The sequence below is a fragment of the Lepisosteus oculatus genome, chromosome 8 (assembly GCF_040954835.1).
Source record: "Lepisosteus oculatus isolate fLepOcu1 chromosome 8, fLepOcu1.hap2, whole genome shotgun sequence".
Taxonomy (NCBI): domain Eukaryota; kingdom Metazoa; phylum Chordata; class Actinopteri; order Semionotiformes; family Lepisosteidae; genus Lepisosteus; species Lepisosteus oculatus.
Genome location: NC_090703.1, coordinates 17,372,518 through 17,388,881, shown reverse-complemented (window position 1 = coordinate 17,388,881; position 16,364 = coordinate 17,372,518). Strand labels below are relative to the sequence as shown.

General features: G+C 39.5%; 1 protein-coding gene across 5 annotated transcripts in view; it reads right to left on the bottom strand.

The window, feature by feature from the left end:
- The window catches only part of cep170ba (centrosomal protein 170Ba), a 48,338-nt gene that overhangs the window by 5,094 nt on the left and 26,880 nt on the right, over nt 1–16,364 (bottom strand). For 3 of the 5 annotated variants that reach the window (XM_015350824.2, XM_015350823.2, XM_015350825.2), the window contains exons 8-14: nt 14,078–14,578; nt 12,416–13,290; nt 8,408–8,599; nt 7,084–7,222; nt 4,694–6,457; nt 1,363–1,600; nt 595–754 (exon numbers count right to left, since the gene is read on the bottom strand). In XM_015350824.2, the coding sequence (XP_015206310.2) occupies nt 595–754; nt 1,363–1,600; nt 4,694–6,457; nt 7,084–7,222; nt 8,408–8,599; nt 12,416–13,290; nt 14,078–14,578 (3,869 nt within the window). The remainder of the gene's footprint in view (nt 1–594; nt 755–1,362; nt 1,601–4,693; nt 6,458–7,083; nt 7,223–8,407; nt 8,600–12,415; nt 13,291–14,077; nt 14,579–16,364) is intronic. The other 2 variants (XM_015350826.2, XM_015350827.2) reach the window with 2 other exon arrangements.

Here is a 16,364-nt window from a genome sequence, read left to right as displayed (position 1 = left end):
AAAGCAAACAACAACAGAAGACAGACATGTTATATCCAGAATTAATCAAGGTTTCAATTTACCACATTCTGTCAATGACCTATTGTAATTTAAAACTACTACACAAAATGTGGTGTATGTTCTATATAAGCCTCATACTGTACAGAACTTTTCCAAAACAAAGATGTCTAACTGATATCATTTGTTGTCTATGGATGACTTTCGAACTTTGTGTCATGGCAGCACCTTCTCACCCTCAATGTGCTTAAACTGCTCTGAATTTCATATTTCACCATTACACGCCAAAGATACGAAATACCATTCAGTAGACAACTGACCAAAAGTGTGACACCTTTGAAAGAAAATTAAATCAAATTCAAGAAAACTTTGAAATCCACCATCAGACACCAATCTGGACAGCGTGCAGTACAGAATTTGGTGACCTGTTTTACTCTGGCTTTTACCAAGACTTTTTAAAGTGAAATTTACTATGCGTTTTAATACAGATTATAAACGTAACTGAAATGGAAGAAAATTCAATGAGATGTCCATAAACAGAAAGGTTGGTCAAATGAAGGAGCTAGCCGAAGTGGCGTGCCTGAGCCAGTACCATACCTCTTCTCTGGCAGAGATGGTGGAGGCAGGGGTGTTGGGCACGGAGCTGAGAGAGGTGCTGGGCCCCGTCCCCGAGGAGCTCTGGGAGTCGGCGTCTCCGGCCACGTCATGAATTTCTCTGGCCAGGATTGCAAGGTCTTTGGCCAGGTCCTGACTCAGCCTGCGTGGGGCAGACAGAGCCGAAAACACTGCTCCGGTGACCAGCAATCAGGCAAGCGGGACTTGATGGCAACAAAATCATACAGTGATCAAACACATAATTGCAAGAAAACACAACAACGCATCATGTATGATCCAAGGCCTGAGGAACAGTCTAGATGAATGTAATACATACATCACAGTCTCAGAGGAATTATGGGAAAACAACAATTCTACCATTTTCCTGGGACACTTAATATTCATGGCAGTTTCCGAGTACTACTCAAAGGTTCTTAAAGGGTTATAACAGCAAGTTGGTAATATCACTAATTCTAATAGGTAGAAATTTGTAATTTATACAATTTTTGTATAACATTTGCATAAAATTGATATTTACTTTGGAGATTTAAACCTTACTCTAAAGTGAGCCCTTCAAATCTGACTGGCTAAGAAGCACTTGCAGGCCCCTACCTCTAAGCGCATGACTACTCTACTATTAAATACAGAGCAAATTTTGACTGAGCCATGAGTATTCCAGCAAGCGTGAAAAACTCAAACCGTGCCGTTTGCTCAGAAGAATAAAAGACTCCGCTCATTTGCAACTCAGTGTCTTTACTGGCTCCATGGTACCTCGCTATCTCGGCGCTGTGTGTGGACCAGTGCTGGTAGGGATCAGCCTCGTTGTCTTCCTCCTCCTCGGTCTCCCTAGAGCTGTACTTCTGTCTGGCCGACCCTGCGGGCTGAGTTCTTGCGGTCTGAGTGGCTGTTGAAGCATGGGAGCGTTTATGTTTAGAGGAGCCGTGGTTGGAGTCGTACTCCTCCTCTGAGGTGGACGTGTAATCTGAGCCCTTCTGCCGTCTTCTGGAGCCTTCAGGAATGAATTGGTTTTCGGGAAGTGGGGTTGGAGGGCATAGAGGGGTGGAAAGGTGTGAAGTGGGAATGAGGTGGGAAAGAAGAAAGAACATGAGAGAACACCATGGAACCCAAACACCAGTCTCCTGTTATGTTAGGGTAGGAGAGGGAGAGTAAAGACCTTTCGCACACGTAATTGTGAAGTGCTCATTGAGGACTGAAACTCCGTTTACACAACATGGCTGACATACTGTACTTCAATTAAAACTGTTTTAGTGAATTTTTAATGCAATGCAATGTCACAGTTTCATTAGTGATCGGGAAAAATAATATACTGTATGCTTATTAGATGGGACATTCTGTATGCATGTAAAAAGAAATCAGATTTTATTTTCTTAACAATAAATCATTATGGCCACTATGGACAACTGCAGAAATGATTGTTAATTACTCAATAAATTATTTAAATTCATACTGCTAAGTACTGGACCTAACATGAAGGATTGGGAGAGTCTTATCAATAAGTGTACAATGGTTCGGTTTTGATCAAACTCCTAACATTCCTCAGGTTTCACAAAGTTTAAGTTTCGCCTCAAATGAACACTTCATTAACTAAATAAAAATAAGAATAACCCCAATTAAATTCACACTTGCAAATGAGATTTATGTAATTTGAAAACTACTAAATATCAGTATATTAATGGACACAAAGGGCGGCCAGATATATTAACAACTTCTACCCATTCTTCAGTATGTTTGGCCCTTATTGAAAACATCAATAAGCCATCACTTTAGACTTTTATGTGACTGGTTTGGTCGCAAAAAAGTCAAAAGTACTGTGGGGTGCAGTAAACAAGTGCAATTATATTTGTGAGGTTTTTTTAAAAAATGGAGGATAATTAGTATTTGAGTTTGATGACTCTTATACTAAAATGATATACTGAATGAGCTAAAGCTGTACTAAAATTGCCAGAAATGACTAAACTTAAAGTTGCACCAGTTTGTTAAGAGTATTTAAAAGCCTGTTTTAAACAGTCACAGAAATTGGGAAAACAGTCTATTAACTATAGCTGGTAAAACTATAGCAAGGTGGGAATACTGTCTTCACCAAAAACAAACGAATTGTAGGATAAGAAAAAAATAGTTTGTATTCATGCTATACTACATAATTTAGGATAAACTTTTTGGTATAGGTACAGACTTGCCAGGTACACAATTATTGAGCTTTTGGATTATCTAAAATATATCTTGGAGCCTCTCACTCATAGAAGCGACAGTATCGCTATGGTGGGGACAAGATTAGCCACCTTGTATGCTGAGGTCCTGCTAATTTTACGATATTTTGGCAGTAACTGTAGGTATCTTCCAGTCTGCATTTTCACAGTGAGGCAACTATTGCTTTCCCTAAAAGCACAATTACTAAATCAACTGCCCAATTCTGACTTCCCAAAAATATCAGTTATATACAGTATACAGTATATACATATACAGCATGATACTATACATGTGTTGCTAAGCCCTACAGCTCATTCCAAGTGCATGTGTACAAAAAATAGGAAATCCACCTGTTTTATGAATGTTCAAATGGTATGCGATACAAAATCTGTAATCATACAGTTTTGACCAGGTATCAAAACGTTGAGCTTGTAAACACACAAGGCTATATGCAATTACGCTATTACTTATTTGTATTTGGAGAACACTGCAATATTTACAAATTGCTCATTTTGCTAAGGTGTCATAACAGATATTTTAGTATACTGAGGCTGTTCATTATGTTTTTCTCTCAACAGAATCTTAACTTTGTGAACTGCTGCATCAAAAACAAAACATTGTGGTCCGTGTGTTTCAGGTACATCTGGCTCTTAGCAACAACCACAACCCATATAACATTTCTATCAGTTTACACAAACTGTAAAAACAGGTTTTTGAGTCAAATTTGGATTAGAAGTAATTCTGGTTTAAATGTAAATGTTCCTTTATGGTGGGTGATGCATTTATAGTTTGTAATTCACGATAAAATATAAACTTCTACCCATTCTTCAGTATGTTTGGCCCTTATTGAAAACATCAGCCATCACTTTCAACATTCAATGTTTCCATTAAGAATACATATTAAAGATGATTATTAGATTAATCCAAGATTGAGTAATCCTACAACAGTTTATGGAAGTAGTGTAGTACAAATGTAATTAACACATACTCACAATTAACTAATAGTACCAAAGTGTGTTTTTGGATTTAATTCAAACTGGTGCAATCAGGCTTGGTTAGTTTCTTTGACCTTGCTATCAAGGTACTAACTAAAGTTAGTACTGTATTGTTGGGGGACTGTGCAGAAATATCCACAGAAAAAAATCTTATCACATTGTTTCCATTGTTGTATTATGAGAATTACACAATTTATTTAAAAAAAGCTAAGGAAATCATTTCTGAAGTAACTTGCAAATTCAAACATTATTTTAAACCGCATCTACTTCGGGAAAGAGACATTGTCAAAGGCCTTGTTAGTGTTAGCAGGTGCTCAATCTTTTTTGTATTCCTTGTATCTATTGGCAGAGAAACTGTGATCAACCTTGCCACAGATAGATCCAATTTCTAAAGAAATATAATCTCCTACTGCTAACACTCCTGCTTAATGGAAACAAGGTGTAAGACTACCCTGGAGATGTTAGTCACCAATGTGAAAACACCTTTTTAACATTAAACCAATTCATTCCGAATAGAAAAACATATGCCTTGTAAAGGAATTTACATACCACTGAGCTATGATTTGTTTTTGTTTTGTTTTTTTTGGAAATCATCTTCAATTTAGCTAAGACTACCTAAAAATAAAAGACAGTTACTGGAAGGAAAATGTCCGATTTTGTCTTATTCAACGTTATGAAATGCATTCAGCTTCCATTCGCTGTGACAGATCACAACGGAGTACTGTTACTTTATACAGTAGGTCTTCTGAAAAGAACAAGGTGCTTCATATGCAGATGTTTTTTAACATCTTTAAAAGTTCTTAAAAGTTTTAAGAACTGCATACTACAATTGAATGAGCCAACAAAACAAACAAATTTCACCAGCATTGAGATAATGGTTAACTTGCAAAGCTACTCACTGGACGAACTGGAGTATTTAGCACTGCTAGAGCGTGCCCTGGTTATGGTCTGTTTTCCTGTTGTCCCAGTGGTCTTTCTAGGACCAGGCTTGGGCTCCGGAACTGCTGCCTTGCGGACAGAGTTACTGGTCTCGATGCTCCGGTTCGAGAAGCCTGACCTTGGTGTTGAAGACTCTGTGTCACTGGGAGTGGTAAAGGAACCTGTTCTCTTGCGAGGCATGGCCAGAATGTCTAAACGAGACAGCTTTTTAGCGTCTGCCTGAGATTTTACAGGCGCGTTGACATCCGAGTTGAGAGATGCCCTGTCTGTCTCCGCACTTTCGTTATCGCTGGCCTCTCCCAGGCGGGCCCGGCGTAGCATAGAGGCCCTGGTTGGCCGTGGAGCAGACAGACTGTTCGAACGAGTGAGTGCTTGGAAGACGGGTCCTTTGGATGATTTGCTGGAGTCTTCCTTCTGCAGTGGAGTCGTGAGCTTTTTCCGTGCGGTTGGCCGAGAGCTGGACTCATGGTCTGAGGAAACGGCATCGGGCCAATAGGGAAGACTCTGGCTCTGAAGGTCTTCTGTGAAGTCCAGAGAACCCCTATTCCCTGTGCTGCGGCGCAGCTGGAACCGCTTGGTGTACTCCATCTTGTTAGGGTTATCTGTTACATTGGTCCTGCGCTTCTCAGAAAGTCGTTCACGTGCAGTGGGCTGTCTACCCTGGTCCTGGATGGAAGGAGTAGACGATGATTTCTCCTTTTGAAGACTAGTTATGACAGAACTTTTATTTGGTGCTGTGCTGGGAGCATTTTTGCTGCTAACGAGGCTCACAGTACTGGCTGTATCTACGTCAGACTCTCCAGACAAAGAGTCTTCCAAGCAATTACTGGATCTGTCGTGTTTCTGACTTTGGCCATGACCCTGCGCCTGGAATTTGGCTTCTAGAGCTGCCAGAGCATTTTCTGTGTCCTTGAGGAAAGATTGAGTGTCCTGGTTGCATTCTGTCCTGAAGGCATCCCCTACACTTAGATCCTTCAAAGCTGGGTGGCTAGAGATGTGAGGAAGCTTGTTGATCTGGATGTCATCACTGGGTCTATCTTTGGTGAAGCTTTCCTGTCTGACAAATGAAATAGGGGGCTCTATTGGAGGCAGGGCTTCTTTCTCCTGGGAATGACTTTTATGGGCTGAGGGAATTGGTTTGACTGGCTTTGGGGTGTCTTGGCTCCTTAAAGGCTTTATTAAAACAGTTGTTGCAGAAGGCTTGGAGGAGGAGATGTCATAATCTCTCTCAGCGTGAGTGAGGACTATACTATGTGGTATGTCTGGTTTGGAAGGGGTCTCTTCTGTCCCAATGTAAAAGGATGTGGATTTTGTTGAAGCGGAGGTCTTTTCTTCCACTCTGCACTGACTGCCACTTTTATCACCCCAAGATTTACTCTGCTTGGCTTCATCAATTGTTCTCCCTGTTCTGCGCTTCCTGCTCCTTTCCACTATAGAGCCATCGTCTGACTTGCTGGCATCACTTAGACTGTCAGGGTCCAGGTCATCCTGAACACACAGCCTTTGGGCAGTTTCCTGCTGTCTGGGAGTGCTGGAGCCCCTCTCAGGTGTCTCATAGCCAGTGTTAGGCTCATGCTTGATGAGAATGCTGGGTGTAGGGCTTTCTGGCTTGTCTGTTGGTGGCACTTGTGGAAGGAGCCTTCTTGTTCTCGAACCTTGGCTGCTCTCAGAATCAGTGTTTTCGATAATTCGGACAGACACGGCCTGGTGGATGATTTGCCCTTCTATATAGAGAAACAAGCACAACATTTCAGGAAAAGCGTTCATCACCTGTAACTGTCAAATTCCAATTTGCAATAGGTTAGTTAGATAAAGCTAATTTACATAAGTCAAGACTGACATGTTTAATGTACTAAGAGGTGACACTGTGGTGGAAGGCAAAAAAAAAGATTTCTGGAATCCTCACATGTAGAACAACTACTTTCTATGATTATGTTTGATTTCAACATAGTTGTTCATCATGAGAGTAAGTAGTGGGCCAGGTTTTAGAATATTTAACCATATTGTAAAAATTACTCATTACAAATGGGGAAAAAACTCTTGTAATGAGACTTTTCTACAAATAATGACTATTGCAATAACTGCATTTCAAGCCTTCATATTTCACTCAACTGGTGCTCGAAATAACACACAACTAACAGCTGTACAATATTTTAATTCAATATTTTGAAATTCCATTGTGGAACATTAGAAGACTAGAAAGATTCCACAGCCATTTCTTTTAGCATTGCTCTTTGTATCATCTCTTTTTAAAATGTAAGGAAGGTACATTTTATTTTATAGAAATAGGCATGAATAAATTGTGGCAATTGAAACAAATTGGAATCTTGTCTTGTCTTTGACCCCTCACCTCCATCAGCCACTTCACCTTGATGCTTTGCGTCTACGTGACCCCCTGCGGACCCAGATTCACTGTAGCTGTCTGCCAGACTAGCCCACCGAGAGACCCACTTGGGACCCCCGACACCCACAGGGCCAACTGGTCGCATCTGCAACAGCAACACCAACTGTGGTCACTGACAACTCTGAACTGGTGGGAAGCAATGCACTGAAGTTGTTAGAGTGATTAAGTCATTTCACAGCCCATGTCAAACACCACACTGTTTCTCCGAGATCTGTATTGAACTTCAAATTTCGGTAGAAGATACCCAAATTTGAAGAAGAGAAGAAAAATCAGTGTTTAAATTTTTACATTTTCCTCATCAGGCTGGTCATACAGTATTTCCCAAATCACTATATATTTCAATCAACTGGTAGACAGAAAAAGCCTTAGTCCTGGTGTAATAAGGATGTTTGTTAGATAAGAGGACAAAGCAGACATCCTCAAGCCTCATGCAAATACATGGTGCTTAGGAGAGGTTCCTGTTGGAACTGTGAGGGCAGAGTTTAAAACAAATTTGGAAAATGATTCCTTTAATAACTTACAATTCTATAAATGCTGCTCAGATCTTTTAGTTTTTTTAACCTCACCCACTGTGAGTACACAAACAGTGAATATATATAAACACAAAATGAAGAAAGATTTAGATTTGTTTCGTATACAAATCAATGCTAAATTATTGAAAAACTTTTTAGAATTACTACAATATAACCTGGTAGAGAAATACTGCTATATTTCTTTGTGTTTCTTGAAATACTGGAGTCTTCCTTACTGGCATGTGTTGTGAAATGACTTAAAAAGCAGCACTGAAATAAATACTGTTTTGTGAGGTTGAGATATTTCTGAGATATCTGACAGATATCGTAGTTACAGGTACAGGTTACAGTTACAACTGGAATAAAAATAAAAAAAGACCAATGAAATGGCAATGTAGCCAAAATGTCCGTGTCAGGATAAGTAAAATGTTAAAGACTTTCATACTGGCAAAAGTGTGCCTTTTAAACGCACAAATACATCAACCCCCAAGTACATATCCCAGCACTGCTATAAAATAATTATTTCCACCCAGCAGAGAGAAACCTCAACTGGTGAGACAAAGGGTGAAACACTAGAATAAAAAATAAACAAGGAAAAATAGAGAGGAAGCAAGGAGAAAATCAAAATGTCACTTCAACTCAACAAATGCGTGCATGCTAATTTGTGCTTCTTCTAGAAATGATTGATGAAATAATTGAGGCATAGATGTGACCAGTGTGTTGAATCAGTGAGTAACACGCTGGCTAGGATGCATTACCTGAGCTCCTCCAGCATGTTGGCCACTAATGGCAGCTGGATTATAGCCCTGCACTGGAGTTGCCTTTTGATCCAGAGAACTACTTTTGCTATGCCGACAGCTAGTTTGTTCTTCCCTGTCATCATTAATTACGGGCCTATATATGCCCGTAGAAACGCCGGTGTACTCGGGGGACTCGAGAACACCAAACACCTGTTAAGATAAAGCATGTGTGAGAAGAGGTGGTCTGGATCAGGTGATGGACAGCAGATTCATTTCGCAGCATAACAGAGTACTATTAAAAGGCATTATGTGGACAACATTTTCTATACTGCCCTTCATAAGTCACAATACATGAAGAAAGGTGTAAACCAAGTTAAAACAGAAAAAAATAAATCAATTAATACATAAGGTGTAGCAAAAAGCAGTAGGTCTTTAAACAAGCTTTATTCTCCTCTACAAATTTAGAATTTCTAACAATATAAAGGCCTTGTCATTAAGGATACCGATTAAGAAATGAATCTATATTCTCATTTCCCAAGACTGTACTAAAAATATTTAATCTCGGGAAACAAATATCTAAACTGACATATTTTCAAATCACATAATTCCATTTAACAGTAGTTGTATTCGCTCAAGGAGCAGTATTTAGCTTTCATTGCAGGTACACCTTAATTTTACATGTTGTTCAAAAGCACAAAATTTTCACAACCAGGCAAATTAGGTAGAAAAAACGACATGCCAAACACTTAAACAACAGGGTCCAGGAGTAAACTGAGTCATTTTTTCACATACTCATCATTTTGCAGTGGTCTGGCATTTAAGCATTTAATTATGGACACAGTTGACTACAAAAGCTAAGGATTATGAATAAAGTGACAGAAATATAGTTATTTATTCTTATAGTATTACATGGCCTAATATTATGACCGCCATGTGTATGCAGGTTATTAGAGAGCTATCTAGTTAAAACTATAAATTCAGAAGGACAAAATCAGCTAAATCAGGTTCCACTTTGGAATTACATGGCTGATTTTACACCATCCTTGAAATCACACAACATATTGTACATCATGGAACAGTGATATTTAATGTCTAAAGGCAGCTGCTTGAAATGGGTCCTAAGCTTTTTGCTTTGAATCAATTTAAATGTATCTTTTCCCATGCATTTCAAGTGATATCTTTTAAATTCTTATAAATAATTTCAATTTTACAACTCTAAAACAGAAGCCTAATAGAATGCAGCAGATAAATGTAATTGCAGCTGACATGCCTTTCTCTTCAGCATGTACAGAAATACAAGGATCATGAACAAAAGCCAGCTAAATTTGGAAGTGAGGAATATGAAGGCCAAAGGCTGGACCACCGCTTTTCATTCAGCCCTGGGGAGATTTCTGATTGGTGTGTTCGCACTCATCGCTAGCATGACGCATCAGGGGAGCATGGCCCAGCATGCACAAGGGACACAGGGGAGGGTCAGAGACTTGGAAGAACAGGATAAAATGCAGGTAAATAAGGCTGCTTAGGTTGGAGTTGTTCGCAACTTTAGCAGGAAGTAGAATTATATTTTACAGCATTTTACCCAAAAGATAATTTTTTTTTGCCATCACTCATAAAAATAAAAAACAAGCATCACAACAATCTTCAGGTTTTATCTCCTACAGACAGTGATGTTTCTCCTGGACTCAGTCCCAAAGATAAGCCTAGAAGTCATTTGTCACTAAAGGAAACACACTTTACGTACTCAAACTACAGATGCCAGACAATCCTCTCTTCTATGGCTGTTGAAGAGCTTCTTTTTTTTTTCCTTTTTTGAAGTTAGCATTTAAAACAATATTGAATCAAATCAGCGTTGAAAGGCTAAGGGCAGTAAAATTGCAGAAATTGCAGTCCCAATTTCTCAGAGCGATTATTAGGTCTTGGTAACAAAATAATTTTGTTGACATTATTGAAAAAAATGTAAAATTTCAAATAAAGCACAAAATCGTGAACTTTGTGAAAGTATTGTAAGTCACCATGTAGTCGCAAACTCGCATTCAAGTTTCTACAAATTGCAACAAGCCCTTCCTGCTCACTAGTCTCCTTAATAACTAATATAATGTGATGTACAAATGAATAAATTATGCAGGTTATGCAGCAGATAATTCACTGCAGAAATGTTCCAAAATTGATTGGCATGGAGAGTTAACATTGTATTTGTTGGCAAAACTGTCTTAAAACCGAAAGCAATATTTCTATTGCATTAAAAGCTATGTATTCATAAGCCTGCTTGTTTACAGTGTCATAGGGCCAGCACATATCTCCGGACGTTTTGTCGTCTCATTTTGAATCGCATACCTGGAAATTTAGTTTATTTTGTGATGAAAACAGGAGAATTTACAAGCTGTTTACATTTTACTTTCATTGAGGTATGAAATGCACTCATCAATGCCGATTCTTTCTAACCCTCGAAATATGAAAATAGCATTACAGTTCCCCTTTAAAATATGGTAATGACAAAGTCAGATGTTGGGTTTTATTAAGGAAGAGCCTTATATCACTTTATTACTCACACTGAATGTAAGTAGTAATATAATTTCTCTTAAGATGGTGTCGTCATACACAAATCATTCAGTTATGACACATACCACAGGGCTTAATTTTGACTTGAAGCTTAAAGCCCTGAAGGCCTAATTGGTCTTCTATAGCAGATGAAAAAAGCTTAGCCGGTCTCTCAAGAAATGATATAATGTTCTTTTCTCAATGCTGTGATAAGGAACTTTCTAAGTAATTGGTTGTAGGTTTTCTAATTTATAATCAGAATCAATGTCTCATGACTTTGTCAATATTGCAAAAAGTTACAAATAGATAACAAGGAATCACAGCTTACAAAATAACATTGTAAGAAAAGATGAGGAGTGTCTACTTTTGAGAAATTGTTGTTCCTGTAATAAACTGTGTTTATATGCAATACTGCCATACTAAATAAAAACATGACAAAATTAGAATATTTACCATAATAATCCATTGATTCCACCAAAATGGTAGTGATGGAACACAAAAAAATACAGAAAAAGACTCCAGAAGCTTGCAAAAATGACACTTTTTATTTTTATCAGTTATTATCAGAGACTGATTAATTGACTAAATATTCACTATCTTAAAAATGCTAACAATATTGATCTTGGTTAAAAGGTTTGTTAAAGAAAGGAGCCTTCCGTAGTCTGCCATTTACCTACTCAACTTTATCTGCTCATTCACAGTATCTGCTCAAGTCTTTTCTGAAAAATATTTTGTGTTGCATGTACAGTGCTGTTACAATACGTACAAAATGTGAGAGCTTGACTGTGTTTTACAGGAAATATATAACTGCTCTGGCAGACTTTTTCAGTTTGCTTGGTACAATTTACAAGATGACACTGGAAAGTCATAAGCAGACTGTGTAAACACACTGCTGGGTATATTTCATATTCTGAGTGCTCTATATTTAGATGAAAATCCATTTTCTCCAGGACAACGTAAACAACCTGGATCAATTTGTTTTGCTAGAAAAAACAGTGAATGATTCCACAGAACACAAATACTGTATTTAACAGACCAATGTCCAGATTACATATAAATTTTAACAACTCACCAATAGAATATTACACATTACCCGGAATATGATAGACTTAAGACAACCAAATGCCTGCCAGTACTGAATTTGTAATGTCATCAGGAGGGAATCTGAGGACAACTGTGACAAGTCTAACATGAAGTGACCTGTTTTTGTGATATAGGGGTTGAAGTTTTGACTTAATCAGGACCTTAAAGTCTTAAATACTGCCAATGATGATCAGATTATTGTCATTGTTGTATTTTTGTAGTGAGATTAAAATTCCTGTGGAATGAAGATTTTATAGGCCACATAAAATGAACTAACTTAATTACAAACATACTTAATACTGTGCAACATAAATGGGAACTTATGGAATGTCACTACTGACACTGAACAAAAAACATACCATCAAGGCAATAAGTGATTAACACGTACTGTAGGACTCCCCTTACCTGATCAATCATGTTGCGGGCCTCTTCCACCTCTTTGTCTTGGGATTCGGTCTCAATGGTGTAGGTTCCAGCATCACTGAGGCTGTCCTCTTCCTCATTCCTCAAGGCTTTTGAGGATTTCAGATCCATGCCACAGACAGCAAGGGGCAACAGTGGGGCTGGGACAGGAGTAGAAGACTGAAGAGGAGGTGAAGACTGAGGAGAAGAGAGAGCAGGAGGATGAGAGAGGGAAGGAGAAACCAGAACTGGTGGAGCAGAAGCAGGAGGCGGAGATGTCTTTTCACGGGTTGGAGAGACGCCATGGACTGACTCTCTCAGGAACTCTGCCGCAAATTCCTGGGCCAGCTTGGACTTCTTTCCCATGCTTCCAAAGGGCTTGACAGTGACAGAAGTGCGGGAAGAGAACAGAGACGATCCTGTGCAGAGGCGATCTTCGGTCTTCTCCCTTTTCAGGGAACTCGCCCGCTGAGGTGCACCATGGGTCTTCAGAGGCACTGTGACCTGCTGCGTTGGTGGGATGTGACCTGACGCCACCATGGCAGTTCTCTCCCCAGCCAGGGCCCCCTTACGCTTCTCCAGCTTAGCTTTCAGGGCGGAGTAAGAGTCGGCGTGCGCCGAGTTGTGAGTGAAAGACTGAGATCTTTTCTTGCGGGGGTTGTCATCAAAAAACTCAATAACGAAAGCCTGCTGGTTGAGCACCTCCTCGGGTTCTGGCTTGGCCTGGCTCCGAGGGGGAGAGTGCGACCCCAGTGGAGAGCAGGCTGGCTCCTCGGGAGCCAAAGGGGCAGCTGGCTGGTGATGCTGCTGTTTGTCTGGTTTCTCTGCCAGGATGGGGTCCTCAGAGTCACTCTGAGTCCCATCTTCATGATGATGGCCTGCACAGAACACAAACGCGTGGAAAGAGTTTTCTTTAGACTAGAGAGCAGAAAGGAAAATATTTAAAAAACAGTCCTCCTTTACATATGAATAGGAAAACTGTGCTTTTTGTCAGATCTCAGATTCCTTGTTTGTCTACTCACAAAGAAGGGGAGACGACAAACTGTAGAGAAAAAATTAACTTTATACAATTTATTTAAGCAACTAAGTCAATTGATTAATTCTCATTTTACAATGATAATTTGTACAGCAGGACTTCACTCTTAATCTGAACAAGAATATCCTACCTAGGATAGAGGCCCAAGGCTCAGAGTCCAGAGCCTAAACCACTAACTACTCAACACTGATTTATTTACTCACGATTACATCTCTTTCTACACTTATAATCGGGTAAGTACTAACAAGGGGCAAAACTGCACAATCAAAGCTTAAAGTTTAAAATTAGTGGAGTTTTTTGCGTTCTCACTAGAGCTATAGTATACTGCAACTGTTTTTAGTAATTAGTACTCTAGCAAAGTTCTATCAATATTTTATTTATTGAAATATTATCAATATTTGCCATTTTATCTAACCGTTCCACTCAGTAAGACATGCCAGTATGTTCAGTGTTAAGTGCTTATCCTAGAGTCTTACCTAACAAGCACAAAAGACAATTACAGAGAAAAGGTGAAAGAAATGTTTTTACAAAATGTTTTACAAAAAAGGTGAAACGCGGTCACAAACCGTTCCCAAGCATAAAAGTTGTGTGAATTGCATCTTTGAAAAACAACAGGGGAAGGAACTCACCTTTCAGAATCTTGACATGGACGGGCAGGTCGCTCTTGGTGCTGTAAACATCCTCGGAGGGGGGCTTCCTTCTCATCATGCTGGGGTCACTGTGGACCAGCCAGTCCGCCACCTTGCTCTCAGCAGACATCACCTCAGTAGGGGTGGAAGCCAGATCCTTGCCAGGCAGCTTGCGCTGGCGGTAGGAGAACTTGGTGACATGGTCCTTGATCTTCATCTTGCCCGGTGTGCACTCGTCAAACTCAATGGTGAAGGAGGCGTGGCTCTGGACGACAGGTGGGGTGGTGGTGGTAGGCACTGCCAGAGTGTCCGTGTCCTTGGTGGGAATCTCGTGGACCTCAGTCTCTGGTGACTTGGTGTGCTGTTGGAACTCCTTGGTGGGGATCTCGAAATAGCTTGGCTCCCGCCGGTAAGAATAGATGGACTTACCCTGCGATTCTCTAAAGTCAGAGATGGTGCCATTTATTTCTGGGTCATGCCTTGTGCTGTCCTTGGGGCTCTCTGTTGGTAGAAACCAAAAAAGCCTATAAGGACAGCAATCAATTACAATACACATGTCAGAAAAAAAAACAATTTTATAGCACACACATGAAAATAGAGAGCCTGCAATGCTTGAGCAGTCTAAGAACTGAAAGGCTTTTTCTAAGTGTAACATTCTAGTACACACCAATCAATCTTTTATTAATTACAAGACATGCCTGAGGACAGATTACCTGAACATGCTGCTACTTGTTACTATCACATCTAATGTGTTCTCACTTAGGAATTTATACCCAACATTCTATTCAAATGAACAAGTACAGAACCTGTAAAGTAAAACAAGGTCTCACTGCTATAAATTTACATGCACTGTACAATGTATGATAACAAGTAGAGTATTTTAGACACATTACTGCAGCAAAATCACCTGCTTAAACAGACTGATTTTTTTACTTTCTTTCGCATACTGTACAATTCTACATGATTCAAAGATTCTAAACATACTGCCTTTCTGACATCTTCATACTTCAGTCACAATTTATACATTAAAATTAAATTTTAATTAAAATAATGAGCTAAAACTAATAAAAGTAAATTAACACTTAAGTAAACATTTTTTTGGATGAAGTTGTTCAAAAATGTTTTTATTAATGAAATCTGAATATCACCATCACCATTAATCACATAAATTTTAAAAATATTGTTTCAAAGAAATTGCTCAGACAATACAGCTCAGTATTCAATACCATAGTGCCCTCAAAGCTTGTCATCAAGCTCCAGGACCAGGGACTGAACACCTCCCTCTGTAATTGGATCCTGGACTTCTCGACGGAATGTCCACAGGTGGTGAGGATGGGCACCAACATATCCTCTACCCTGACTCTAAACACTGGACACAGTTTTAAGTTCCTGGGAGTTAACATCTCAGAGGACTTAACCTGGACCCACCACACCAACACCATGGTCAAAACAGCACGGGAGCTCCTATTCTTTCTCCGTAGGCTAAAGACGTTTGGCATGTGTCGCATATCCAGGCCAACTTCTACACGTGCGCTATTGAGAGCATCCTCACTGGTTGCATCACTGGCTGGTATGGGAACTGCTCCACCCGGGATCGCAAAGTACTGCAGAGGGTGGTGAAGTCAGTGCAGCTCATTACCGGCTGTAAACTACCAAGCATCCAGGATATCTACTCAGCCAGATGTCCAGGTCCATTCTCAAGGACCCCAGTCATCCCAGTCACAAACTGTTTTCTCTCCTACCACACAGTAAATGGTACCCAAGCATTCAAAGTCCAACAGATTACATAACCTTCTACCTCCAGGCGATAAGACTGCTAAATAGCCAAACTGCAGTTTGTTCAGCAAATCACCTGTAATGGCTACACGGACATACAGTTTTCATTGTATTCGGCATACTGCACTATTTGGACATAATGTATTGCATACACACTGGACACATTGCAGCTCTATTTATATTGAGTTTTGTCTGAGTTTATTTTATTCAATTTCTATTGCACTTTTATCTATTATTATGTAACCTTATTTTGTAACTTTAATTTTGTGATTTTATCTCATTGCCAGCAACTATTGCTGCATGCTGTATTGTTGTGCATTTGATAAATAAACTTTGATTGATTGACAACATATTAGCCTTTACAAAGCTGTTTCACTGTAAAACAAAACAGAAAAGAATGAACTTGGTTTTCAACAACTAAATAGAAACAGCTTCCTGCTAAACATTTGTAAATCACAGGTTTCCTATTATGACAAATTTGTGAAAAGGCACTCACTTTAGGCTCTTTGCA